This window comes from Emys orbicularis, chromosome 11 (genome assembly GCF_028017835.1).
Source record: "Emys orbicularis isolate rEmyOrb1 chromosome 11, rEmyOrb1.hap1, whole genome shotgun sequence".
In the NCBI taxonomy this organism is placed as follows: Eukaryota; Metazoa; Chordata; order Testudines; family Emydidae; genus Emys; species Emys orbicularis.
The window spans coordinates 61781480-61807666 of NC_088693.1; the positions used below are offsets into that span (position 1 = coordinate 61781480).

Consider the following 26187-nt stretch of genomic DNA (forward strand, 5'->3'; position numbering starts at 1 on the left):
GAGGTGGAGTTCCTGCAATGAGGGAATTCTGTACAAAGGATACCATGTCATAATAACACACAGCATCAGGTCAGAATGCTAAGCACCAGGCACATTGCTCATCTAAGAACAGAGGCCAAGAAGTCCTCTTCTGACCAGACATGAGTTTCACCATCAAGTGTGAAATCTGCAATAAACAAAGGCAGCAGAGTGCAAAAGAGTTACTGGAACCACAGGAGATTTTTGATTTTCCAAGGTTGGCACTGATCTATTTGAATTAAAAGAGAGAGATTATCTCTTATTAGGAGACTAGCATTCAAAATTTATTTGAAATGCAGCTGTTGCACAACACATCGAGTAGCAATGTAATAACACACTGAGTGTAAATCAGTTTGTTTGCTGTGCAATTCCTGATGGGCTAATAACAGGTATGGCCTACAGTTCATGACTAGCTCATTTTAGCCACACTGACATATCAGTTCGAGCACACTGTGTCAGACCCTCACTATGCTGGTTAGTAGAAAAATCATTACAAATAGCAAAGAACTTGATTTTTTTTTTCTTTAAAGAAAGAAGCCCTGGGAGATTCATGGGATCCACACAGAGCATTGTTAGACTACTGCAACTCGGGGCTTTTATTTTTTAATAGTCAAAACAACTCAGAGATGAAGGTTGCAGTATCTAATAAGCTTCTTGAGCCAAAGCCAGTTAATCCTGGGGAAACTATCAGAACAAGATCCTGTACCAAGGATGTCAGAGAGTGACCCCTCTTGCAAGTGGGACAGGATTACGTGCCACAGTTGCCACTGAGGGTCAGTCCTACAGGAGGAACAGAAGATCCCAAAATAAAAGCAAGGAAGAGAGTGACTCTTTCTTGAGGACATTCAGAATTCTCCTTTGCTGACACAAGGAGCATAGGCACTGATCGTGAGAAACACCACCTGCAACAAACACAGACTGCAGTTCACAGATCTTCCTTAATGAGGAACGTCCATGAGAACAAGAAGTGGCCAATGCATCAGAAATTCAGTGGGATTCAGAGCCAGTAGTTATTGACAGACATCCAATGAGATCTAAAATGTCATCTGCCTTGACTTCTTTCCTAGGACCGCTGTTTGATTTGTGCATGCTAATGTAATGTTTTAGTTCCATTTTTATTAAAATAAAAGGGGAAGATATAACAGTAGCCCCAGGAGTTGGGATACTGACCCTGACATTTGACAAAGGTGTTAATCTTTGGTAGTCTTGACCTGTGGCAGGTGGCTATCAGTGGGAAATAAATACTGGTCCCTTATCAGCACGCCTGTGTGTCACATGATTATTACAGGGGCAAGAACCCACAGTATCCTGTGTTTGCTGTGGCTTGCTTAAAGTTATTTTGCTCCATTTGATTTCTTAAGATTTCCTTTGTGATCATTTCCTGCCATGCGCCTTCCAGTTTCGGGCAGGTGGTCAAAGAGTGAGACATCTTTCTGTCTCTTTAATTATGGCAGCTTGGGATACCCCGACCCTCCCATGCCCCCTCCTTCTTCTCCCTTTTCATCTGGAATCTGGAGATGTGAGGGCTATAGTAATAGAGTGTCAGAGGAAGTAATTGATTCCTCATACACACAGAGAATTCTCTTGCCTTTAGTATCAATGGAGCTGAACCAAAGCCTTGGAGGGTGAGAAAGGCGTGTAACGCTCCCTGGCTGAGTTGTCAGGGCAAAACAGACATGCTGGGGGAGACTGAGTGAGAGAGTGAAACAAAGGATTGTTTTACTAGTAAAGGAAATAAATATCTCTGAACAAAGAAGTAGCAGGGCATTGTTTGTGGGGGGAGCAGGGAGATTTCAGTTGCCTGGATTGATAGATTATAGTCACCCTACTTCCAAATCGTTCCTCAATAAGAGGAAATATATCGATCCACTTCACATTCCCACCCACTGCTCCTTCTGCTTTTCCCCAAGTTTGTTCCTCTCGGGCCTTGCTTCCATTAGACTGTTTTATCACTCATGCAGACGCCGTACTCACATGGTATGTGACTCGGCAGTAAAAATGCTTATCTCTAGTCTGCACTAGTTCTTGGCCCAGTGCTAGTGTCTGTGGAGCACTAACCATTGGGAATAGTGGGCAAGAACATTTCTAGTGCAGACACAACCTTTGAGGAAGCTGCAGTTTCGGCTATTCTGCTAAGGGTGGATTTCAACTGGCACAGGAGATGTACTTTCTACTGTAGGACTATTGAGAAGGGACACGCTTTCTCCCCACTGCAGGTCCTATCCTCATCCAGCCTCTTCTCCTGTGATACAGATCCCGGTGTTCTTGCCTGCTTTCTGGTGAATGGCCTGTATTTCTAGCTGGTGTGCAAAATTAACATTTGAAAATTGTACTCTAGCCAGGCCAAACTGCAGGATATTTACCAGACAAGTCAGGATGCTTTTAGCATCTGAGTCACCCTGGCTTGATCCATCCCTGCATTGCACTGTATCTAATTGGCTGGGATGTGCAGGTTTATATGCAAATTATCAAATACATGATGGTGCTCTAGGGTATGGTGGAATACAGTAAGTGGCTTTCCTAATGTATAGACATTGTCAATTGCACAACCAGTCCAGCCCCTAAGAAGGAGGGAGAAAGAGTAGAACTTCAGTCCAGCCTAGGGTGACTAGATGTCCCAATTTTATAGGGACAGTCCTGATATTTGGGGCTTTTTCTTATATAGGCTCCTATTACCCCCCTCCCCCCCCCCCCCCACAATCACCCCTTGTCCTGATTTTTCACACTTGCTGTCTGGTCACCCTAGACCAGCCTTACTGTAACAGGGTTGCTTTTAAACTGAGCAATGTCTTCATAATTCCTCTGACAGAAAAGGAGCCAGAATGTAAACTAGAGGAGAGTGAAAAACTGCTGAGCAAAAGAAGTCAGCTTAGCAGACCAGCCATTGGAAGACCTTCCCATACCATCATTAAGGACAGGACTATTACAGGGAAGGTGGGAAACAAACTGCTAGGAGGATTAGGGTGAGCTGATCATTTTGGGGTTCTCATAGTTTTAGGTTAATGTGGCTGGTGCTATATTTGTTCCAAGAGTGAAACAAACAAATGGCTGCGCAGTAAGCAACAAAGCGTGAATGGGTTCGAGGTAGTAGTGGGCCTGAGTGACAAACTTCCCACCTGACTCTGACTGTGAACTATTCCATCGTTCCTAGGTGAGGAATCAGTCTGTGGATGTGATATGACACCAACTTGGTCTGTCGCTGAGCTCCTGCCTTGTACTTTTCTTCAGTGAACCTTCTGCTACTTATTATTATCTCTTATTTATTATATTTCTTCTGCTAGTGAGCAAGCGCCAGTGAGTGGTGACAGTAAAATGAAATAGAAAACAAAGTCCAATTTTCTCCACAAATGGATTGTAGCAGAAGCAGGGAGGTGCAAATGGAGTTTCTCAAGTGTCTGTGTGACAGGATTGGCTGTGAGTTGTTTCAGTTCTATTACAATATTAACAAAGTAGAACAGTGTGGAAGCTGGGGGTGATCCTTGAAGTATTTAATCCATTTTATTCCTGTTTTCATTCTGATTTTCTTTTTTTTTTGGGAATACTAAAGACTTCTTGCAACAAAAGAGCCCCGAAGCTAAAGATAGAACGGTGAGGAATGTATAGAGATGGCTTTAGAGACAGAAATAAAATTAAACAGCCACGTGTAACTCCTGAATAACAGCCTGCAGAAAACCCCTAACGTGCACATTAGCACATCTTATTTTCTTCTATAATGAACAGTTTTCCAGATATGTCCCAGATGCAAGCTCTTCTCTCCTCCAACGCTCCTTTCGGCTGAGATCTGCCACAGGAATGCAGCCTGAAGAAGGGATGGTAACAAATGTGGGGGAAGTATTCAGAGTTCATTTTGGCGAGGGGCAGTGAATGGGAAGCTGGAACTAAATTCTCATCTGAGTCTAAACTTGCCAAAGAAGCAGTTTTAAAAATCTTTGATTCTCCTTTCTGCAAGGTATATTTGGCTGGATTTCACGTAATGTACAGTAATTGCTGGAAGGATCTCTACATCGGCACTGCTATCATGGCAGTGAAAAAAAAAACAAAGTTTATAAATAGATGTTATTTGTGGTTTCCATTTATTTATTTATTTTTGTCTCTGAGGCATTTTGGAAGCAGTCTTCCAATCTGTTTTGGGTTATTCTCTCTCTTTCAACTGCCTGAACTGGATGGCTAGTTTTTCTCTCTTCTCAGAAGTTCTGGTCATTTAGGTTAGGAAGAGTTGAGAGAATAACCTAAAACAGAGTGGAAGAATTGTTTGTTCATAAAACCCCATAATACCACGTACACACCACACAACTCTAGGCCTGATTCTCCTCTCACTTACACCAGTTTTAAACCACTGTAACTTCATTGGCTCCAGTGAAGTCACTTCTGATTTGCACATTAGATGAGGATCAGGCCCTTTGGGCTTTGCTACTCCACTGCCCTGCAATGAGCGCAAAGTGGGCATAAAACACTACCATTCTGAATTAGTAGCATTCTATGCCCATTGTGCACTGCATGAATGAGTATACAAGCTGCAGACTAGAATCACACCCTTTATGTCTACACACCAGTTTATAGATACAAATACCGATATACATGAGGCCTGGTTCTGCTCTCAGACCCATGTAAATTAGGAGTGACTCCACATAAATTGATGAATTACACCCATGTAAAACCAATGTAAGTCAAATCCATCTGCCATATTTATAATTAATGGCTATAGATAAAATCCCACCGGCAGCAAATATAAGTTCTTTGCTATGATGTCATCAGAAAGATTACTTTCATGCCTGTGACATCATGACTGTAAAATATGCCATTTAAAAATCTCCTGCACCTTTTGCAACAGTTTGACTTGTGTTATTTGTATGCTGCTATTGCTTAAGATTCTATAATCCTCACGCTTCCAAAATCCTCTGTTTGATTTGAAAGCGGTTTACGGAAAAGCACAATGTTGGGTGGTGACATCAGAGCAACTGACAGAGCCAACCAGCATGCAGTTGACATGAATTCTGCCTGCCGCAAAACATCAGTGTTAGACTGAGTTGCTGGTTCACCTACCTCTTTCCCCACCTAATGCTGAGCTGTTCCATAACCGTTTTTAATAAAACTATTGATTCTCAGCTCTGACATCATCACCATGAAATAGGATATTCTTAAAGCATGTTTAAAAACCACCCACAACTTTCGGAGGATTTTATAAAAGGGATATTGTGAACAGGGCCGCCCAGAGGATTCAGGGAGCCTGGGGTCTTCAGCGGCGGGTCCCAGGGCGGAAGGACCCCCCCACCGCCGAATTGCCGCTGAAGACCCGGAGCGGAAGAAGCTCTGGGGGCCCGGGGCCCGCGAGAGTTTTCCGGGCCCCCCGGAGCGAGTGAAGGACCCCGCTCCAGGGGCCCCGAAAAACTCTCGTGGGGGCCCCTGTGGGGCCCAGGGCCTGGGGCAAATTGCCCCACTTGCCCCCCCCACCCCCCCGGGCGGCCCTGATTGTGAAAGAGGCAATTAAATTGGCTGGCAAAAGTTCTGGCTAAGCAGTCTTCCAATATACCTGCAATAGCTGGCAGTATATTAGCCCTTTCGGGCGAGAATTTGCAATATAATAGTGATTCACACACACCCCCTTCCAATTTTTTCCTATTATGAGCACTTACAGTAGGACATGCTGTGCTAAACAGGACAAAGGAGTGAGTGCAGGGCTGGGAGGCCTAAATCAACATTGACCATTCCCAAATTTGAGAATGTTTGGATTTAATCTAAGTATCTATTTGTCTGTCTTTCTGTTGGTCTGTCTATGTAGCCTAGACTAGTCTAATATAATGTAATCTGTTTAATCAAGTCTGGATCCTATTCCTGGCTCCACTGCAAACTTCCTGTGTGACCTTGGGCAAGCCACCAATCCTCTCGACTTTCCTACCTCCCAGGGTCTTCTGAGGATACATTCATTAATGTTTGCCAGGTGCTGAGATATTGCAGTCACGAGCACCATGGAAATGCTTCTACTATAAATAAAACTAATAATAAAATGTGGGGAAAGTTGAGATTATAACTTCGCGGCTAGTTCTCATCTCTAGATCACAAGCGTGGTTTCATGAGATAAACTGCAAATAGGGTTGGTTTTATCTAATCTCTCTCCTTTTTAAAAAGGTGAAAGTAAAAAATGTAGAGAAAATACCATCCGAGCTAAAGTTTTGCATGTGACCATTGCAGTTGGGAAACTAACGGTTTGAGCATTGGCCTGCTAAACCCAGGGTTGTGAGTTCAATCCTTGAGGGGGCCACTTAGGGATCTGGGGCAAAATCAGTACTTGGTCCTGCTAGTGAAGGCAGGGGGCTGGACTCGATGACTTTCAGGGTCCCTTCCAGTTCTAGGAGATAGGTATATCTCCATATATTATAATTCAGGCTTTCGTGGTAGGCACGGGGGTTACGCTGGGCAGTCATGAGGGTCTATGTGTTTTTCTTTGTCCTGCTTTAAGCTCTGCCTTCCATTCCCAGTGACTGCATCCCCTCCTCCTCCTGCTACCACTTGCTTACATGTCCCTGCAGTGTTATCTTATCATGTTTGAATGACTCTGGCCTCAGCAGCTAGGAGGCTGTGGTTGACAGTAGGTTCGTTGATCTCTGATTTTGCACTGAGCAACATGAATTTAGGCTCTGCACTTTTGGCTGTGTTGCTCAGCATGGTAGCTGCAGGGTGAGTCTGCTGGAGAGCCCAGAGGTATCTGGTTACATTCTTGCTAGGTGTATACTGATGTTTCTGGACTTTGTCTCTTCCTGGGACCATGCAAGGGTGGAGGTGTATGTTGGCTCAGGTCGATTGTGAGGAGGAAGCACTGGTGTAACTACATCCCAAGGAGCAGCATAGCTCTTTGCCTGTCTGGGTGCCATTTTGGGGCCAAGCTGCAAGAAAGAACCGAGGTGCAAACCGGGGCAGCAGGACTATGGTTGGTTTGTGATAGTCACACACTGATTCCACTTAGACTACTCCTGTGAGTGAGGCAAGCTGGATTCACTCCAACATATGAACTGGTTGCCAGTGTAACCTTACAGTACTACAATACTAATGCCTGCAACCCCAAACCTGGCCTTCAGTGTTCTAAGGGCTAACACCAAAGCTGCTTACAAACCGGAGAAAACACAGAGTAGCAAGATACTGAGCAACAGACAGGGCTGGCAATAAGAAAAAAGAAAGTAGTAGAGACATTAAAAGGCCTTATACTGAATTATAAAAACTCTCTTAACACCGGTAAAGCAAGGTCACTTTCTGTTAAGAAAGAATCTTTAATAAATTGCAACACCATTTGTAAGTGATAGATGATTTCTGGCTCACTTTGTTAAACAATTTCAAGAAGAGTAGCTAAGCATGTATTCCCTGCTCTCTCTGCTCTCTCCCCCCATTGCCTAGGTAGGCAGAAGCACTTCGACTTTCACTCCCTGCATCACAAAACACCCAATGATGTGTGTACAATGCTGAGAATAAACAAAACCCTGTGTTTGAGACTGTTTCAAGCCCAGTAACCCCCCTTCCTCCTTAAGCTGCTGTTGCAAGTAGTTGTTCCATTGGTGTAGACTGTGGTCTGCATCCATGTAAAAAAACATACTTAATCCCTTGACCACGTTTTCTTGTAATGGGTGTTGACTGCTGGGCCAACCGTTTGCATCGCTGTCTTGTTGGGGAGTGGAATAGGAATTGGCTATGGTATTTGACAGTAGTTTCCTCTGTGCAGATATGACTTAGGAGTTCAGCTAACCAGTAAAATTGTGCCTTGTGTTGGGCTATGTTTACTTAACCAATGGAATTATAGTATTGCATATGAATGAAAACCAGCTGTTTTGTGACTGGCTGAGATAGTTCAGGTGCCATCATGCCATTATGCTGCCCCACCCAACAATGAGCTGTTCCATAACCGTCTGGAAATGAAACTGTAAGTGCTGAAAAAGTCCAAAGGGTTCCACCCCCTCCCCCCCAACACACTGGAAAAGGAACCAAGTTTGGAAATTGTGTTTAAACTCAATGTAAACAAAATTCTAGCGAAACCAGATTTTAACATGGTTTGGCCAGTGACCCCAGTATAACAGAAGTACATTTAACAACGTACTTGAGCTTGGGCCAGTGTGTGGGCAGAACCTAAGTGTGAAAGAAAATGAGCAGTCTCCATTGCGGAAGTTAGCCTAGATTCTCAATTTAGTATGTGAATTCTTGGAATGAACATATTTGCTCTTTCACTTTTAAGGAATCAAGCATGAAGTCTAACTTGCTCTTATAGTGCATTCTGGCAGAAGTAATCTCCTGGTGTGAATACTGTCCCACTTTGCAGATCTGTTTATGAGTACTGTAAAAACATAATGAGAATTTTGCCTGAGTAAGGACTGCAGGGTTTGGGCCAAGTTTTTTAACAACAACAACAACAAAAATCCCTTATGTGTTTATATTAATTCCACATTTGGCAAAAACGATCTCTCGACCTCCCGCAGACTTATTTAGTTGGTTGTAAGATTTGATATATTAAGGATTAGTTTCATGAGGAGAAAACTCCTCTTTTGATGCTTGGATGAGGCCAAATGTTTTAATGTAGAGAGGAGCAATTATTCCCCAATGAATAACTCATTAGATGAATTTAGCCTTTTTTTTTTTCTATTTGCAAATTGTCTTTGAACCGATTGCAAAATTCACGAGTTTTATTTGTTTTTTGAAATTATTCACTAATTCTTGGTCTACAGGATGTTATAGATCTTGTCATTTCATAATGTGTTGCTTGATTTCATAAGTCATGTATCTTTTCTTCTGGATACTGATTGGTTGATTTATGTCACGGAGACAGCATGAACTCACAATTCCTGCTGTGCTGTTGAGTTATGACGCGATTTGACTTACGGGGATGTAAACCAACCTATTCAGCACAAATGGCAAATTTTATAATCAAATGTACAATTTGAAATTCACTTTTGATGAATCTTCAAGAATTCATGCTAGTTAACTTGGGAGCACACAGATATTCACTGAATGTGAAAGGGCTGCAAAGGTGGTTAGAAAAAAAAAGTCTTTTGAATTTGAGTAGATATTCACTAGAAAAAAAAGGTCTCCTCTGTTTGCTGGGCTCTGGTTGAAACAAACAGAGAAACAAAACCCTACCAAAACAAAGCATTGCTCTACACATACAATTTTTCCCCTGGGGAGAGGATGAGAGAGAGAACAAACCACATGTGACAGATGTTAATCATGTTGCTTAATGCGCTAATGGAAGCTGCTTAGATATCCCGTGTGAGGCCAGATCCTCAGCTGGTGTAAATCAGTGTAGCTCCATACACCAGCTGAGGATCTAGCCCCATGCATGCTCTTCTTTTGGTAGATCACTCTTTTTAAAGGAGGTTTAAAATGTGATTTGGTTTCTTTCACGCTGGCCAGCCAAATTGTGTTTGTCACCAAATTATAGGCTGGCTAGTTATTGCTAACTCAGTGCCTGGCCAAGTATAGACAGAACTTTAGCTTCAGGCATTTTTCAGTTGGAGTCCAGCCTGATTAACTCCCTGAAAGGAATGAGACCTGGCCTATCCGGACTGCGGTCCTTTCTGAGCAGCACATTTAGTTCTGGGGTTGTTGCTTAATGATGTATGTGTGTCTTGCAGAACAGGAATGAGTCACATGAGAATCCTTCTGTGTCCAACAAGCTACTTCTTCTTTCAACTCTCAGTTTCCAAATAGAGGATCTTGTGACGAAGTGGAAAGTAAGAAGCCTGGCAGTGTGTAACATTTCTGTGTTCTCCTGTCCCCCGGAGAAGATGCATAGCATGTTGTTTTCACAGGTTGATGCTAAGCAAATAAACAGAGAAAGAAAGATGGGTAGTTTTCTGTAAATAATGGTAGGCTGGTCAGAGACTAAACACAGAAAGGAGAGAGAAAGTGTGTAAAGATTGCATGATGTTCATGTAAAAACTACTTATCTGCCACACAGAGATACCAGTGCTACCCTGCCACTAGACATGCGGCAAGAGGAACACTCCAAGGGGTTTAGTGGGAGTTTTAGATTCAGATGAGAATTTCACAGTGGGCTTTTATCTCTAATGGGCCAAACTAAAACCAGAATTATTATTTATTTGTAGCGCCTAAGAGCCCTAGTCGTGGACCAGGACTCCATTGTGCCAGGCTCTGTACAAACACTGAACAGAGAGACAGTCCCTGCCCCCAAAAGCTTACAATGTAACTGTAAGAGAAGAAAAACAGGTGGATACAGACAGACAGGGGAATGCAAAGAAACAATAAGATTATATTGGTCATTATATAATAGACAGAGTGGTCTTGGCACACTGGTAAGGATCCAACACCATTAAGCTTTGGATGATTTGAAATCTGGCTGTAGATCTGAATTCTCAAAAACAACAAGGAGTCCAGTGGATAGTAGACTATCTGGATACAGACTAACACGGCTACCCCCGATCTGAATTCTATGACTTGGGTCCATCTCTAATAGCCTTGAGGGTTTCATTTCTCTCTCTCTCTCTCTCTCTCTCTCTCTCTACTTAGCATGGTGTCTGCCCAAGTGCTGATCACAGCAAGGTTCTGTATGTGATTAATTAGACCTCGTTATCAGCAGTCACTTTTATGTTGCTTCTCTCAGCAGTGTGTGCGCCTGATGATGATGATGTGAATTACAGAGTGCGGTTTCCAAACTTTGGCACCCACACTGAGCGCCCAAATGCCTCATCTGGGCTTACAAATGTCCAGTTAGGCATGTCAAATGGAATTTGGGCATCTATGTGCCAAACAGCACCAGAATACAGGCTGCAGGTGCTTAACTTAGGCATAAATTTGCAATTAGTTCCCCAGTATTTGCATTTAGGGTTTCACCCAGTGCTTTAGGAGGAGTTGATAGAGTAATGATAATAATACCCAGCTCTTATCTAGCACTTTTCATCCATAGTTCTCAAAGCGCTTTACAAAGATAAATATCATTATCCTGGATTTACAGATGGGGAAACTGAGGCACCGAGCAGTGACATCACCTGACAGGCCAGAGGCAGAGCCAGGAATAGAACCCGAGTCCTAGGGCAGAGCTCTGTTCACTAGGCCACACTGCCTCTATTTGTTATAATGTCACATTTGGTATGATATATATGTTGAACTAAATGGTTACATGGCCATGTTTGAGCATTTACTGCTTGTCTAACTTTTGTACACCTACAGCCACATACTATTTGATGGGCGTGTAATAAATCAACATATAAATAAATATATATATATTTCCTTCCAGTTACTTCAATTACTGGTTAATTAGAGCTTCTATTTAATTTGATCAAAACCTAAAGAAATAAATAATTGTGGTAAAAATAACCCAAACTCCACCCTTTATTCGGATCAGTTTAAAGAGGTAGCAGATTATTCAATCCGTATCCTTGGGATATTCTGTTTAATTAATACAGGGGGGTAAACATTCTGAATGAAATCAAAGAAAGAGCACCAGGAAGTCCCTTCTGATGATAAAAGATGGCTAAAATGAAAAGATGTGTTGTTCAGCCATTGTTATCCATGTTGTTACAGATGGCTTTCGACTACTAAATTTAGGGGGTCAGGTCCTAAACTGGTGTAAACTGACATAGATCTGTTGATGTCAGTTGAGGATCTCCTTCCGGATATGGACCCGAATTGCCCAAGTTCTGAAGGTGTTTGGATCTGGAGTTTTGTCTTGGGCCCATCTCTGCCTTCTGTGGACTGAGCTGGTGGTGTGTGTGTCTGTGTGTGTGTTAACTAATCCTTAAATTGTTACATGAACTTCCTTTGAAGCCAATAGGGGATGCGTGTAAAGACTTCAGGGTTAGGCACAAGATACCTCCACCCCTACTTGATGGTCATATGGATAATGCCATAACCCACTTAAGTCAATCAAAGTGAGAGGTATGGAAAACTGTGTATAGAGAGTGTTAGAATGGAAACTCTTACCAAGTAGGCTAGAGGAATAAGCATGGGTCTGGGGGTTAAGAGTGTTTTATTCCTGTCTTTGCCACTGCCCTCGGGCAAGTCATCTAGGGAGGGATTGTCAAACCCCTTGGAATTTATGCTCCTAAATCACTTAGGTGCATTTGACAATCCCATCGTTACCTCTCTGGCAAGTGTGAAATAGGGATAATGATAGTAACGTACCTACTGTGCAGGAGTGCTTGGAGAGTGAATGATCATTTGGACAGAGAACGATATCTGAGAGCTGAATATAAATAACAAATAATACAACTTACTAGAGAGAACAAGGGAAGGAATTGAGGGAGAGGAAACACACAAGCTAGTTATGGAATGGGAGGTAGGTCTAGGAGCAAAGTTTCAGTAGAGGGAGGTGTTTGTTATAATTAATATTGCTTATTATTTGTATTGTGGGTAGCACCTAGAGGCCTCAGCCCCATTGTGACAGGGGCTGTACAGACTATAACAAAGAGATGACCCAGGCCCCAACGTTTAAGATGAAAGACAACAGGTGGATACAGCAAACTGCTGGGAGACAAGGAAGCAGTGAGGCCATTATGAACAGTGGAATAAGCAGTGATCACCACACACCAGCTGTCTAAGAATTGTCAAGTGTTTTGTAGGCATCGTGGGACAGTGCCTTTTAAGAAGAGATGTAAAGGAGGATAGTGGCCTGGAAGATTTTTATAGGGTGCTTCTCCTTTGCATAAGTGGTAGCACGGGAGACTGCATGATGACCACTTGTCTGAAAATTTGGCAAATGGGCAATCAAGGGTGACATTGTAGGCAAAGTGGAGGTGAGAGTTTACACCTGTCTAGTGGATTAGAGATCCTAGGTAGGACAGACATAAGCCATAAAGGGCCTAAAAGGTGAAGACAAGTAGCTTGTGCTTACTGCAGTGGAAATGGAGAGATGCAAGCAAGGGGGTGATATGGTCGAAGCAAGCAGCCTGGCAGATGCTTCTGTGAAGTATGTAGGCACGTATAGGGTGGGAAGAAGGACGCATTGTGTTTGTGCTGTACATTCTGTAACATCACTCTGTTTGTCATGTGTCTCTTCTGTCTCCCTTTTCACTCCCTCGGACAGATATGACTTTATCGAGATACGGGACGGAGACAGCGAGTCGGCAGACCTGCTGGGCAAACACTGTGGGAACATCGCTCCTCCGACCATCATCTCCTCAGGCTCCTCTCTCTACATTAAGTTCACCTCGGACTACGCACGGCAAGGCGCTGGCTTCTCTTTGCGCTATGAGATCTACAAGACAGGTCAGTGTCAAAGGCAGACTTCGGACTGGCAGACCTACAGCACCTATCTTCCCAGCAGTTGACATTGGGATCATCACAGAGCAAATCCCATAAGCCACATTTTCAGTAGGGTTTTTAGCATGTGCTCAGTACAAAGGGTATTATTTTTTGGCAAGTCTGTTTCATCACATTTCCAAGAAGGTAAAGATTTTAGTGGTGCGTTATAGTGCTTTTTGATTCGTATCTTGGCATGAAAAGCAGGTTTCCTCATTAAATTCTCTTGCATTCCAGAACTACAAACACTCTATCTTTTCTTCATGGCATGTAAGCGCTTGTTAAGTCAGGGCTAAGTGAAGATTGTCCCTCCTTTAGAACTGTGTAGAGCTCCTGTGGATATACAACTTAAGCACTGATCAATGACTCTGTTTTCTCTTTCTGGAAGGCAAGGGTTTTTGTAACGGGTGGACTTCTCGTTTAAAGGGGCTGCTGCCTGCAGTGTCAGCAAGGGAGTCAGACAGGCGGCTGTTGAGTTCAGTATAACAGGAACTATTCATAATTCTGTTTTATACAAAACTATTCTGGAAGAAAGTAAAAGCTGCTCAAAAGGCCTTTTTATATCAGCTCTGTCTAAATATTTGTCAGAACTGTATGCATGAGAACAAGTAGTCTCAAGAAAATATGAAACTCTATGTTTGTGTGTGCACACGCATGAGTATGTGTGTGGGAGAGATTGAGGGGTTGTACATACTTCCACTTATGTCAGTATAACATATGTCGCTCAGGGGTGTGAATAATGTCTTCCCCTCCCACTCCGCCCCCCTGTGCGATATAGCCGGTGTGGACAGCGCTATGTTAGCAGGATTGCTTCTCCCACGGACATAGCTACCACCTCTCACGGAGATGGCTTACGTCGACGGGAGAGCGCTCTCCCATCGGCATAAAGCGTCTTCTCTAGACGCGCTACAGCGGCGCCGCTGTAGCGCTTCTCGTGTACAGTAGCCCTGAGAGAGAGAGAGAGTGAGAGAGAGCTTGTGTGCACATGAGTGGCATAAGTATGTTTTGCACAAGGATACCCGAAGCTATCTGTCATAGGACCAGGCCCTCTGCCCACATTCCATTGCTAGAGTAGTGGAAGAAAACACACGACTGTCACATCATCAGCAGAATATGAAACAAATACATGAATATACTGGAGAATCAAAAATAGACGCAGCTTTGTTTGTTTCTTTTTCAGAATCTTAATACAAGCACATAAGTATTTAGTGGTTTTGAGCACAGTTATATATTATTTAGAGACAGATGCTTGTAAATACACAGAGACATACTCACATACAGACTCGGGTGCTGATGACCAGCTGCCTGGGGATGGGAATACAAATGAAATAGGACTTCCTGACTTTAATGTAGAAGGGGAGAGGGTGGATTAAAAAAATCTATCAGTGTATCTATCTATTCCTGGGGTGACTCATTAAAATGGAGAATCGTTATGAGGGTGTGGCCATGTAAAGCCCCTGGCACACAGTTGAGCAGTTCTTTTTCCATCCAGTAGAGGGCAGTGGTGCACATACACACCAGCCAGTTCATGACATGATTGTCTCACTTAATGGTTGAACATTGATTAATCCTGAAGGGGTTAGTTAACCCATCAGGACTGGCAGTTTTCGTGGGATTTGCTGAGGGAATAGTGAACACTGAGGCAGGGATCAGGATGAGTCTTTGTGCAGGTGGGAAGATAGTTGACTCAAACCAGGGCTGTCTTGCCTCTTCCTACCCATAACCCTGGGTCCTATCCCAGTCCCTCCTGTGTGCCTTGTCCCACTTGCCCTTGCTGCCAGTCCCAGGCCCTGACTTTTATGTCATGAAGCAGGACTGGGAGTAGTCCAGGATGCAGCAGTGGCCAGGATGAGGCTGAGCTGACACAAAACCGGGCAGTGACGCCGTGCCGAGAGGCCGGCTGGCAGGGAGTGAGAAGCGCTCTGTCCATTGAGTACAAACCAGGAAGGGGCTAACGTCATGGGAAAAGACCATCGGAGGAAGAGGAAGTAAGGGCTGCGTCACAGAGGCAGAAGGAGTAGGAGGAAGGCAGGCGCTGAGTTTTCTCATTTCCTGTCCCTCAGCTTGGATTCCATAGACAAATATACTTCCCTTCAGGTAGAAGGCCTCGGGCTGGGGCTTCATCAAGTACAGGCCTCCTTGTTGGTACTGAGTGCTGTTAAAATGCTCACTGTCCTCTCTGAAGAGGGCTCTTGGCTTGAAACCACTCTAGACAAAATTCAAAACATAAGCAAGGTTTCAGTTCCTGGAGGGTGGGAGGCACTGAAGCCAGTTCTTTACCCAATCTCAGAGTGCACACAGCCCACCTAGAGAGATCAGTGTCCCCTGAAGCCATCTTTAGGGGTAGGAGGGTCTCTGGCCTCAGATCTGTGGGGTAAACAAATCCTGCCTTTTGTTTGTAGACAAATAGATAGGGCGGATGGATCAGAGCTAAGGTTCAGTCGGAACTGGTGCTTAGCCTGAAGTTCCACTGGCTTTAAAGGACATCCAATTAAGATACTCAGTCTCAGTCTCAGTCTCTCTCTCTCTCTCTCTCTCTCTCTCTCTCTCTCTCACACACACACACACACACACACACACACACACACACACACACACACACACACACACACACACACACACACACACACACACACACACACACACACACGGCACTTGGCATATAAACAGCTGCTTCCTAATGGTTAAGTCCCCTGGTTTTGTATTGGTCAGTTTTGCTGTGACACCCCAAAAGATGACATCCAGGTCACAATTTTCAAACATGTCTAATGAGTTTGAGCACCCAACTCAAGCAATACAGCTTAACAGAGCCTGAATTTCAGAAAATGCTGAGCACACCCGTCCTCTGAAAATCAGGCCTCATTAAGGGTGTCTCAAGTTTGGCCCCCAGAATCATTACGCTTTTGAAAAGTTTGGCCCCATGACACCCCCTCATACTAAGGAAACTCTGCTGCCAGGTTCATCCCAGGTTAGTTCTTATTTCTTTTACTACCTGGTAGAGTTTTCAAAGCTCCTTTTTATTATTAAATATGGAAGAATAATAAATTAAGCACACTTTGAAAACTATTCCAAAAAAAGAAAAATGACCCACTCCCCTTTATGCAGGAGTTCATGTATATAGCCATGATATTGATGCCTTCCAGGAGAGATAGGTCCAAACCAACACCCTCTCACCAAATGCCACTATACTTTGGGAGAGATCAGATCTGAACTTCATGGCTCCAGCCATCCCTGCCTCTGGGGCATGACAGTGAGAGCAGTTGGACAAGCCTGTTTGTAAGGGTATATCTACACTGCCCACGTTCCAGCGCGGCAACGCGGCCACACTGTGACGTGGGCAGTGTAGTCACACTTTATCGCGGGGGGAGAGCTCTCCTGGCGATAAAAAATAACTACCCCGAACGAGGGGTGGTAGCTTTATCACCGGGAGCGCGGCTCCTGGAGATAAAGCACTGTCTATATTGGCGCTTTTCAGCACTAAAACTTTTGTCGCTTCTGGGTGTGTTTTTTCACACCCCTGACCGAGAAAGTTGCAGCGCTGTAAAGTGCCAGTTAGACAAGCCCTAAGTGGTTTCCTTTTAGTTGTTTATGTGCTGAATTGTTCCCTCAGCCTGGTGAGTGGGAGCATTTAGCACATATTGCTGAAGTAAACATGATTTCCATTTATTATTTGCAGGTTACCTGTAAAGCAAGTCATTGTTTGCTGGTTACAGTCAAGCTATTGACAAAGATACTAACTGCTACAAGCGACCCAAATGAGGAAATCGTTGCTATCTAACAGTATCACAGTTACATTTCTGTACAGTCCCTAGAGGACATTTCCTGACAGTCAACATCTGGTTTATTGAATATTTCTGTGCTTTCCTCCTTGGCTTGGAGTGTGTATTAGTCTCTTCATAAATCTGGCTGCCTTTTTATTTGATCAGGAGTAAATACATTCTTATTCTTGTTCATTATGTTGTCTTGCGATTTGTGCTTGGCCTCTTCTATTTCCCTCTGCATTATCACACCAGAGAAGCTGGCTGCTCTCCTATAATCAGTTAAGAAATTCCTCTCAATGTTACTCCACCTAGGGGTACTACAGTACCAGTGGTCCAGCTGTTATCTCAAGTTGCTCTCCTAACTTGCGTAGGCTAGTGCAGATCTTAATAACAAGGCTCCAATTGGTCCCAAGAAGACTTGCACCGACTCGGTGAGTGGGAGCAGTGAGTTTATAGAGGAGAAGCGCAGCATCCCTATAAAACAAAAGTCAAAGCCTTAGTGAATGTTAACCCTCTGTTACAGTCATGGAGATAAAGGCCTCTGTAACACCCTCTTTGCCCCTCCGATGGCCCACAGGCTGGAGATTTCCATTGTCAATTGTCCAGCCTCTAAAGAGCAGTGGTTTTAAAGCAGCCATGGTATGAATAGGACACAACCTCCTCTTCTCCCCCACCACCCTGAGGCACCTTGAGCAGGCTGTGGTACGAGGGAGGCCAGCGTCAAGGTCAGCAATAAATAAGTGGCAACATTGTCTGCCCTGTTGGCAATCAGAAAGTCTTCCTCAAGAATAGAAATAACTAACATTTCTGGTGCAGACAGCTGAATAAGAGAGAAAGAGCGCTCTGTTCCTCCTGTCAACAGAATCTCTCTCACACACACGCATGTGCGCGCACACACACACACACCAGTCCTCTGACCCCCGAAATCTTTCAGCAGCCACAGTCTGGAGACATAGGCTGGACCAGCCATTCATACGCTCTACAGCTAAGGTCCTAGGCTTTGGGTGAAGTTGCAAAGAGGTTGCTCTGCTAATTGCCACTCCGATGGAAAATAAAATACATAATAGCGATAATGAATCATTGATCATTTATACTTCGCTAGCAATTACCCATGTGAGGATTTCAAAATGCTTTACAAGCAGTACTGAAGTAAGCATCACAGCAGCATTGTTTCTAGGTAAACATTAGTATCCCTATTTTGCTGATAGGGAAACTGAGGCACAGGATGGTTAAGTGACTTGCCCAAGGCCTTGCAGGAAGTCTGTGCCACAGCTGGGAAAATAACCCAGATCTCATGACTCTCAAGAGGAAATTTTAGCTCAGATACCGCAGTGATGGGTGCTAGTGCTAAGTTCTAAGATAGATAAGCAGACAGACACAAAATCAGTAGGTCAGGGAGATCTCTTTTAAAAATTAGACAATTCCTCGGCCCTGCCAGATTCCATTCCTTTCTCCTTCCTCCCTAGGTCAGTCACCCTCCCTGATTGTGGGTCATGATTCCCTCAGTTAGTTCCCCAAATATAGCCCTAGAGAGCTAGGTCTTTAGTCTGGCCATATATGTGTTTTACCCCTTATGCCCATTTCTCCCCCTGCCTCCCCACAATATGCTGGGGGAACCGGTATATTATTTACATTAGCCCAATTGCAGTCTGCTGAGTTGACCCCGAACATGCTGAGTCCAGGTCCATTGTTGGTGATGGTGTGTCACAAGAATGGTTGCATCTTGGTTGCATTCATGTCACAGTGCCAGCTAAGAAGACCCTGTGCTCCAAGAGCCCATCGGTAGACTGTAGGAATGGGGTGAAAAAGAACAGCAAACTCTTTCTCATGCCTGACCCACTACTGCTGACCATGCTGTTGCCTCAGAGCATAACCCCTGTACTGCTGGCATGGTGACATTATAACATTGTGTTGCAACAGGTGTTGTTGCATTGCAGTGCAGCTTGGGCTTCCAACCTTTTGGGCTTTCCTATTCCCTTAATACCATTTTCAGAGTATTTGCAGCGGGATTAGCTATCGATTCTGAGTGAGGTTTTCAAAGCAGTCTAGGCACACGTCTACAGTGAATGTGAGATGTTCAGTCCAAAGCCCGTCGGAATTATTTAACAAGCTCACCCTCTGTCGTTATGAAATTTACAAAGCTCTTGTGTCCCAAGAAGTTGCCAGCAAAAATCCTGACAACGCTCTGGATACAGAGTGAATATTGCCAAGCGCACAAGGAGGCGAGAGCTGTCAATGTCAGCCATGTTGTTGTTGTTAGTTACATCCACATTTTCTACCCCTGCAGGCTCTGAAGACTGTTCTAGAAACTTCACCAGCTCCAATGGCACTATTGACTCTCCAGGATTCCCTGATAAGTATCCCCACAACTTGGACTGCACTTTCACCATCATGGCCAAGCCAAAGATGGAAATCATCCTTCAGTTTCTGACCTTTGACCTGGAGCATGACCCCTTGCAGGTCGGAGAGGGAGATTGCAAGTATGATTGGCTGGACATCTGGGATGGCATTCCTCAAGGTAAGCACTGGGGTGATGTATCACCAAGGCTTTTCTCTATGTCTGGCTAGTCTCCTGTTAACCAGCTGTAATGATGAGTCTGGAAAATTCCATAGCGGGGCATGACTTGTCGGTATTCTGCAGCACTAACAAATGCAAAATATTGTTGGCCTTTTCTCAGCTGTTAGGATTTGCATCATCACCATATTTATCTGTCCCCAATACTGGGTTTGTCCCCATGGAGTGTCAGTGTAGACTTCATATTACTGATGAACCTACACTTTTAATTTTCTAATTGTATCATTGGATCATTTGAGTTAGAGATGAAAAAGATCTATTGATCACTGAGTCCATCTCCCTGCAAGTACAGAATAACATCTGTCCTATAGAGGATGTATCAGATGTGTTATATAGTACATGCATTAGAAATGCAGATAGATGGACACACAGATGTGCACTAGAAATTCGGAGAGGTGAACAAACTGATATTACACTTGATCTACCTCTGTTCTTGTAAAAATATAAGTGATAGAAACTAAACAATCAAAAATGCCTTCATTTCATCCGGATTGGTTCTGTAGGGTTGTTACTCGCTATCCACTACCAATGTATTCTTGCCAAGTAGTGCTGACTTGTCAGGTTAGATAAAGACTAAAGAGTCCAACCAAAAGGCTGGAGCTACTTTGCTGCTCTTTCTTTTGCAGTTGGCCCTTTGATAGGCAGGTACTGTGGCACTAGGACACCTTCTGAGATCCGCTCAGCTACTGGTATTCTCTCGCTTACCTTCCATACTGATCTGGCAGTGGCTAAAGATGGCTTCTCTGCCCGCTACTACTTGGTCCAGCAGGAGATCCCGGAAAGTAAGTTGGAAATTTTACAGTCAGACCTGTTTGTGGGACTCATGCAGTCATGTGGGATTTTTATTGAATTTCTGGGAGTGTTTCCATCATTCAGTGTGTCGGTGTATGCAAGCATTTGTACGAGTGAGCCAGGATGAGTGTTTTCAAGAGGTTGTTTTCCCAGACAGCCGTACAGAGAGAAAGGAAACTATGTATATTTTAGCTTCTGCGTGGAAACTGTAGTTACTGATTGTGACGGGTTGGACCCCCGTTCTGGGACGCCACCTGATATACAGGTATTTCACTGAGCCTTCCCTGCACAATCAGCCTGCGTTCCCTCTCCCTGCTTTGCTGAATTAGGCTCTCCGACCTCTTGCAGTACACACACAGGTAGGGCCACACCCCATTGCAGACACAGACTGAAGTCAGCTCTGTGTGAGAGGACTCCCCCAGCACTCACGTGCACACCCCTTTTGGGAGAGAAACCCAAAATAATACTGTCTTGCGTTGTATAGAAAAATCTGCACAGTGCAAGCTCATAAAAATCCGCCCTCTTCCTCAATCTGAAGAGAGATGTGCACACTTCTTGCCCCCCCAGGTAGAAATGGCATAAACTGGGTTTTATTATAAACAAGAAACAAGTTTATTAACTACCAAAGGTGGATTTTAAGTGAATATAAGAGATAACAGACAGAACAAAGCAGATTACTAAGCAAATGAAACCAAACACGCAAACTAAGCTAATTTCACTAAAGAAATTGGTTACAAACAGTATTTCTCACCCTAGATATTGTTGCAGGCAGATTACAGAAAGTCTTGAAAGGCAGCTGCACTGGTCTCCCTCTTGAGACCTCAGGTATTATTACGCACAAGCTAGACGCCCTCCCAGCTTGGGCTCAACCCTTCCCCCCCACAGTTCAGTTCTTGCTTCCAGGTCTTTTTTCAGTGTCTCTTTGGGTGGGGAGGCAGAGGAGAACCCATGATAATGTCACTCCCCTGCCTTATATAGCTCTAGTGTAAGGCGGGAACCCTTTGTCTTCTAGTGGAAAACCACTGGCATTCCAAAAGAGGAGGAGGGGTATCCAGGGCCAGGTGACTCGGACCCATGTCTCTGCAAGGCTGTGGCAGCCATTGCTCGTAAGCTGTCTCCAGCCTCCACAGGAAGACTAAGCCCTTTCACAGTCCATTGTCTCTGCTAATGGCCCCTGAGCCCTGTCTGGCTTTTCCATTGTTGTACCTCAAGGGCTGGTTGGGGGTGACACCCAAAGTAACACATTTGAAATACAGATACATAGTTAATATTCCCAACTTCAGATACAGAAATGATACAGGCATACAAATTGGATAATCACATTCAGTAAATCATAACCTTCCCAATGATATCTCACATGAGCCATCTTGCATAAAGTGTATCTCAGTTATGTCATATTCATATCATAAGCATATTTTCATAAAGAATATGGAGTGAAACGTCACACTCGTGAATTGCAGTTTCCATCTTAGTCCTACCTTTTCACTTGTTCATAATGTTCTCATATTCCTTTTGTACTGAAACTCTCCATGTCTGGTCTCAATCCAAACAATTTTTGGAAAATTTGGGCAAAATTGGTGCAGCCATATTTTTGATAGAGTGGGGGAAAATACAGTTTTCCCAAAATACACTTTACCAAATTGCCAATTGGAATTTTGCACTTGTCTAATTCAAAAATGCCTGAAGCTAGAAAGTTCAAACTTAATCTTGTTTTGTTAGCCCTTGTTAAGGAAGGGGAAAGTATTTGGTTTGATAAAAATAAGTTCTGTACTTTTAAAATTATGAACGTTTAAACTCAGCAAGTTAACACATGCATATTAGAAATTTTCTTTTATTTTTCTTCGTGGCATCCTTCACCTAAGACCATGGTCAAAACCTTTCTGTACTGTGATGCCATGTTACAACCGAAAATAGTTTCAGGACACCCCTCTCAGAAGTTTCAAGCCTACCCCCCCCCCAAAAAAAAAAGAAAGAAAGAAAGAAAGGGAGGGTGGCTGTTGAGAACCCATGACCTAGAGCAGTTTAGAAGTTTAGAATATTGGACATGCACAGTCAGGGTCTGCTGTGCTAAGGACATTTGCATTATGGCTGCCTTTGTGCAGTAGTCTTGCATTCAATATATCTCAGTTAGGAATGCCTCAGCTAGGATTGCATGAGTTAAGGATGCCTCAGTTAAGGACACTTCATTTTTTCATTTTTCCCCCCTCCCCCCCTGTTTTTGTCCCCTTTTTATTCTCTTCGTTAAAAAAACAAGGACATTAAATGTACACGCTAATGGTCAAGTTTGAAAAATCAAGGGGACTAAAGTCAGAAAATGAAAAATGTTAGCGTCAAATCCTGCTCTCACTCACGCTGGTGTAAATTGAGACTTTAATGGCACCACTTAGATCATAATTTGGCCCAGTTTCTAGTGCAGTGTTAACTCAGCCGTGTTCAACATATGGGACGTTAGTAGAGCTATATCAGTTTACACCAGCTTAGGGTCTGGCCCATGTAGTACTTGCTACTGATGTTTTCTTTGTGGAATGTATCTTACTGTTTCTTAGGAAACATATGCCGTAAAATATACAAGACACATGGCTGAGTTAATGTGGATTTAAAAGCCTTAAAAGTGAGGAAATTCAAAAAGTTGAATTCTAGATTTCTCAGTCTTAATGGTAGCGACCTTTTAAGCCAGTCTACCCTATGCAGCCACCTATGGACCCACACTTCCCCATAGGGCAACACATACCCACACATAGACATCTTTCAAACTTGCGCACCATTCTTGATCACTCATGTATGTTCCCATCTGTCTCTGGCATCTGTGGGATATGGCAGAGAGTGCATTCCTTGGTGCATTCCTTTCCTGCTTTCCCAGCTTTGGCTAGAATTCACCTCTTGGCTTCAAGAGGTTATAAGTTGCCAAGCAGCTTCACAATCAGGTAGGGGGCTTGGCACATCTTGAAAAGAGACTGGGGGAGTCGTAAACAGGGTATGGCCAGGGGGAGGGTAGTGGGTGCGCAAAGGTGGAAGAACTCTATTATAGAGGGGAAAGGATTTGGACTGAGCCCCCCACATGTGTTAATTTACAGAGGGTCTTGCAAACCTAAGGCCAGTCCTGTACTTAATGTTGAATAGTTTTTTGCATTGGATGTGTGCACAGATATTTCTGTGTAAATCCGATCATCGTGACAGACATATGGGTTTGATCTAGGATGCTGGGGAGTAATTCATGGCTTACTTCCAGTTGGGAGTGAAAGATACAGAATTTGTAATTGTCTGTGTGTTTGTGTGCGCGCGTCTGCTCCAGACTTCCAGTGCAACGTTCCTTTGGGGATGGAATCTGGCAGAATCTCCAATGAACAGATCAGTGCCTCCTCCACCTACTCGGATGGAAGGTGGACCCCACAGCAGAGCCGGCTCAACGGTGATGACAACGGATGGACCCCCAACCTGGATTCCAACAAGGAGTTCCTCCAGGTTCGTACAGGTCCCCGTGACAGGAAGAGGAAATCATCGAGGATGAATATTAGATCTTGATTTTATTAAGGCATTTGACACACTAAGCAAACTAGGGAAATGTGGACTAAATGAAAATACCATAAGGTGGGCACAAGTGCGTGAAGAATTGTATTCAAAGAGTAATTATCAATGGTTCACTCTCAAACTAGGAGGAAAGGTTTCAGAGGGGTAGCCGTGTTAGTCTATATCAGTAAAAACAATGAGGAGTCCTTGTGGCACCTTAGAGACTAACAAATTCATTTGGGCATAAGCTTTTGTGGGCTATAAGTGGGTTATAGCCCATGAAAACTGGGAGGATGTATCTACTGGGGATGCACAAGGGTCTGTCCTGCATCCGGAACTAGTCAACATTTTCATTAATGACTTGAAACATGGAGTGGAGAGTACGCTTATAAAATTTTCTGGGATGGATAGCAAGCATTTTGGAGGACAGGATTAGAATTTAAAACTACCTTGACAAATTGGAGAATTGGTCTGAAATCAACAAGATGAAATTCAGTAAAGACAAGTGCAAAGTACTACACTTAAGAAGGCAAAATCAAATGCACAACTACAAAATGGGGAATAACTAGATAGGCAGTGGTATTGCTTAAAAGGATCTGGGGTTAATAGTGGATCATAACTTGAATATGAGCCAACAATGTGATACAGTTGTGAAAAAGTCTAATATCTTTCTGGGATGTATTAACTGGAGTGTCGTATGTAGGATATGGGAGGTAATTGTCCTGCTCCACTGCAGTATTGTGTCCAGTATTGTGATAAGAGCCTTCAAATATGTTAAGGGCTGCTATAAAGAGGACAGTGATCACTAGTTTTCCATGTCTGCAGAAGGTAGGACAAGAAGTAATCAGCTTAATCTGCAGTAAGCGAGATTTACGTTAGATATTAGGAAAAACTTTTTACCTCTAAGGATAGTTAAGTACCAAACGAGATTGTAGAACGGGGTAGGCAACCTATGGCACGCGTGCCGAAGGCGGCACATGCGCTGATTTTCAGTGGCACTCACACTGCCCGGGTCCTGGCCACCGGTCCGGGGGGCTCTGCATTTTAATTTAATTTTAAATGAAGCTTCTTAAACATTTTAAAACCCTTATTTACTTTACATACAACAATAGTTTAGTTATATATTATAGACTTAGAGAAAGAGACCTTCTAAAAACGATAAAATGTATGACTGGCACGCGAAACCTTAAATTAGAGTGAATAAATGAAGACTCGGCACACCACTTCTGAAAGGTTGCTGACCCCGCTGTAGAATCTCCATCCTTGGAGGTTTTTAAGAACAGGTTAGACAAACATCTTGCTGGGATGGTCTGTGTTTACTTGGTTTTACCTGGCCCTGCTGCATCATGGGGGGGCCGGTCTAGATGACCTCTCAAGGTCCCTTCCAGCCCTACATGTCTATGATTCTATGATTAATGTGCTGTGGAGATGGGGAATTGGGGCTATAATACTGGGCTTAGCAACAGTTTTGTGTTGCCAGGCAGCTGCTGCAGTGTGCAGTATTGAACTGACCTCTAGATCACTTTTGTCAAAAGCATGGTCTGCTAGAGGCCCAGCCAGCATTGTCCTCTGAGCAAGTGCTGAAAGGGCACGCTGGCACTGGCAGGCACCGCTGTGCGGGCCTGGTAGCCAGCACTGGCAGAGCGACGCTGTGAGAAAGCATCTCTGCTGGACGCCAAGCCAGCATTGGCAAAGCCCCACCATTGCACTCCAAACCTTCAGCTTTCCTCCCTCCCCCACTTTGAGCCACATTGAGTGTCCTGCTGTTAAACTGACCCTTGAACATAATAAGGCTTGTGGACTCTTTTATTGCCTTTGTGACGTGCAGAGAGTCAGCGGTGGCTGAGCTGCTGTTTAGGGATGTCAGGATGACTCTGCCTTTGTGAAAGGACCCAGCCCTGCTGCTGGCCCATTAACATTCCTGCACAAGTCCTGACTTGACCTTATGCCCCCTGAACCTCCATGGACTTTCTAGAGAGAGAGAGAGTCTCCTGCTACTTACAAGGACCATTGACTCTGCAGCCACCCTGATGGCTGGAATCTTAAAAAAATGTTGTGAATGTGCAGCTAGAATAATATTGATTGTGCTGGAGATGTAGTGAGCATTGTCAGTGTGGATTTCAATTCGGGATTTCAGAGCAAAGGCTTTCTTTAGGCCCTTCGTTAGAAACACATTGTCTCTCCACAAAGGGTTTCTGAGGGGCTATAGTGCTGTGAGATGGTGCTTGCTAATGGGCATTAAGAACTGTAGGTACGGAAGTGTCATTGCCTGAAGCAGATGTCCAAGGGCTTGTCTACACT

At 43.9% G+C, this 26187-nt stretch overlaps 1 protein-coding gene across 3 annotated transcripts in view; it reads left to right on the forward strand.

The window, feature by feature from the left end:
* Positions 1-26187, forward strand: part of NRP2 (neuropilin 2) — a 120290-nt gene that overhangs the window by 26092 nt on the left and 68011 nt on the right. For all 3 annotated transcript variants that reach the window (XM_065413806.1, XM_065413807.1, XM_065413808.1), the window contains exons 3-6: positions 13037-13218; positions 19300-19530; positions 20214-20369; positions 23672-23841. In XM_065413806.1, coding sequence (XP_065269878.1) covers positions 13037-13218; positions 19300-19530; positions 20214-20369; positions 23672-23841 — 739 coding nt within the window. The remainder of the gene's footprint in view (positions 1-13036; positions 13219-19299; positions 19531-20213; positions 20370-23671; positions 23842-26187) is intronic.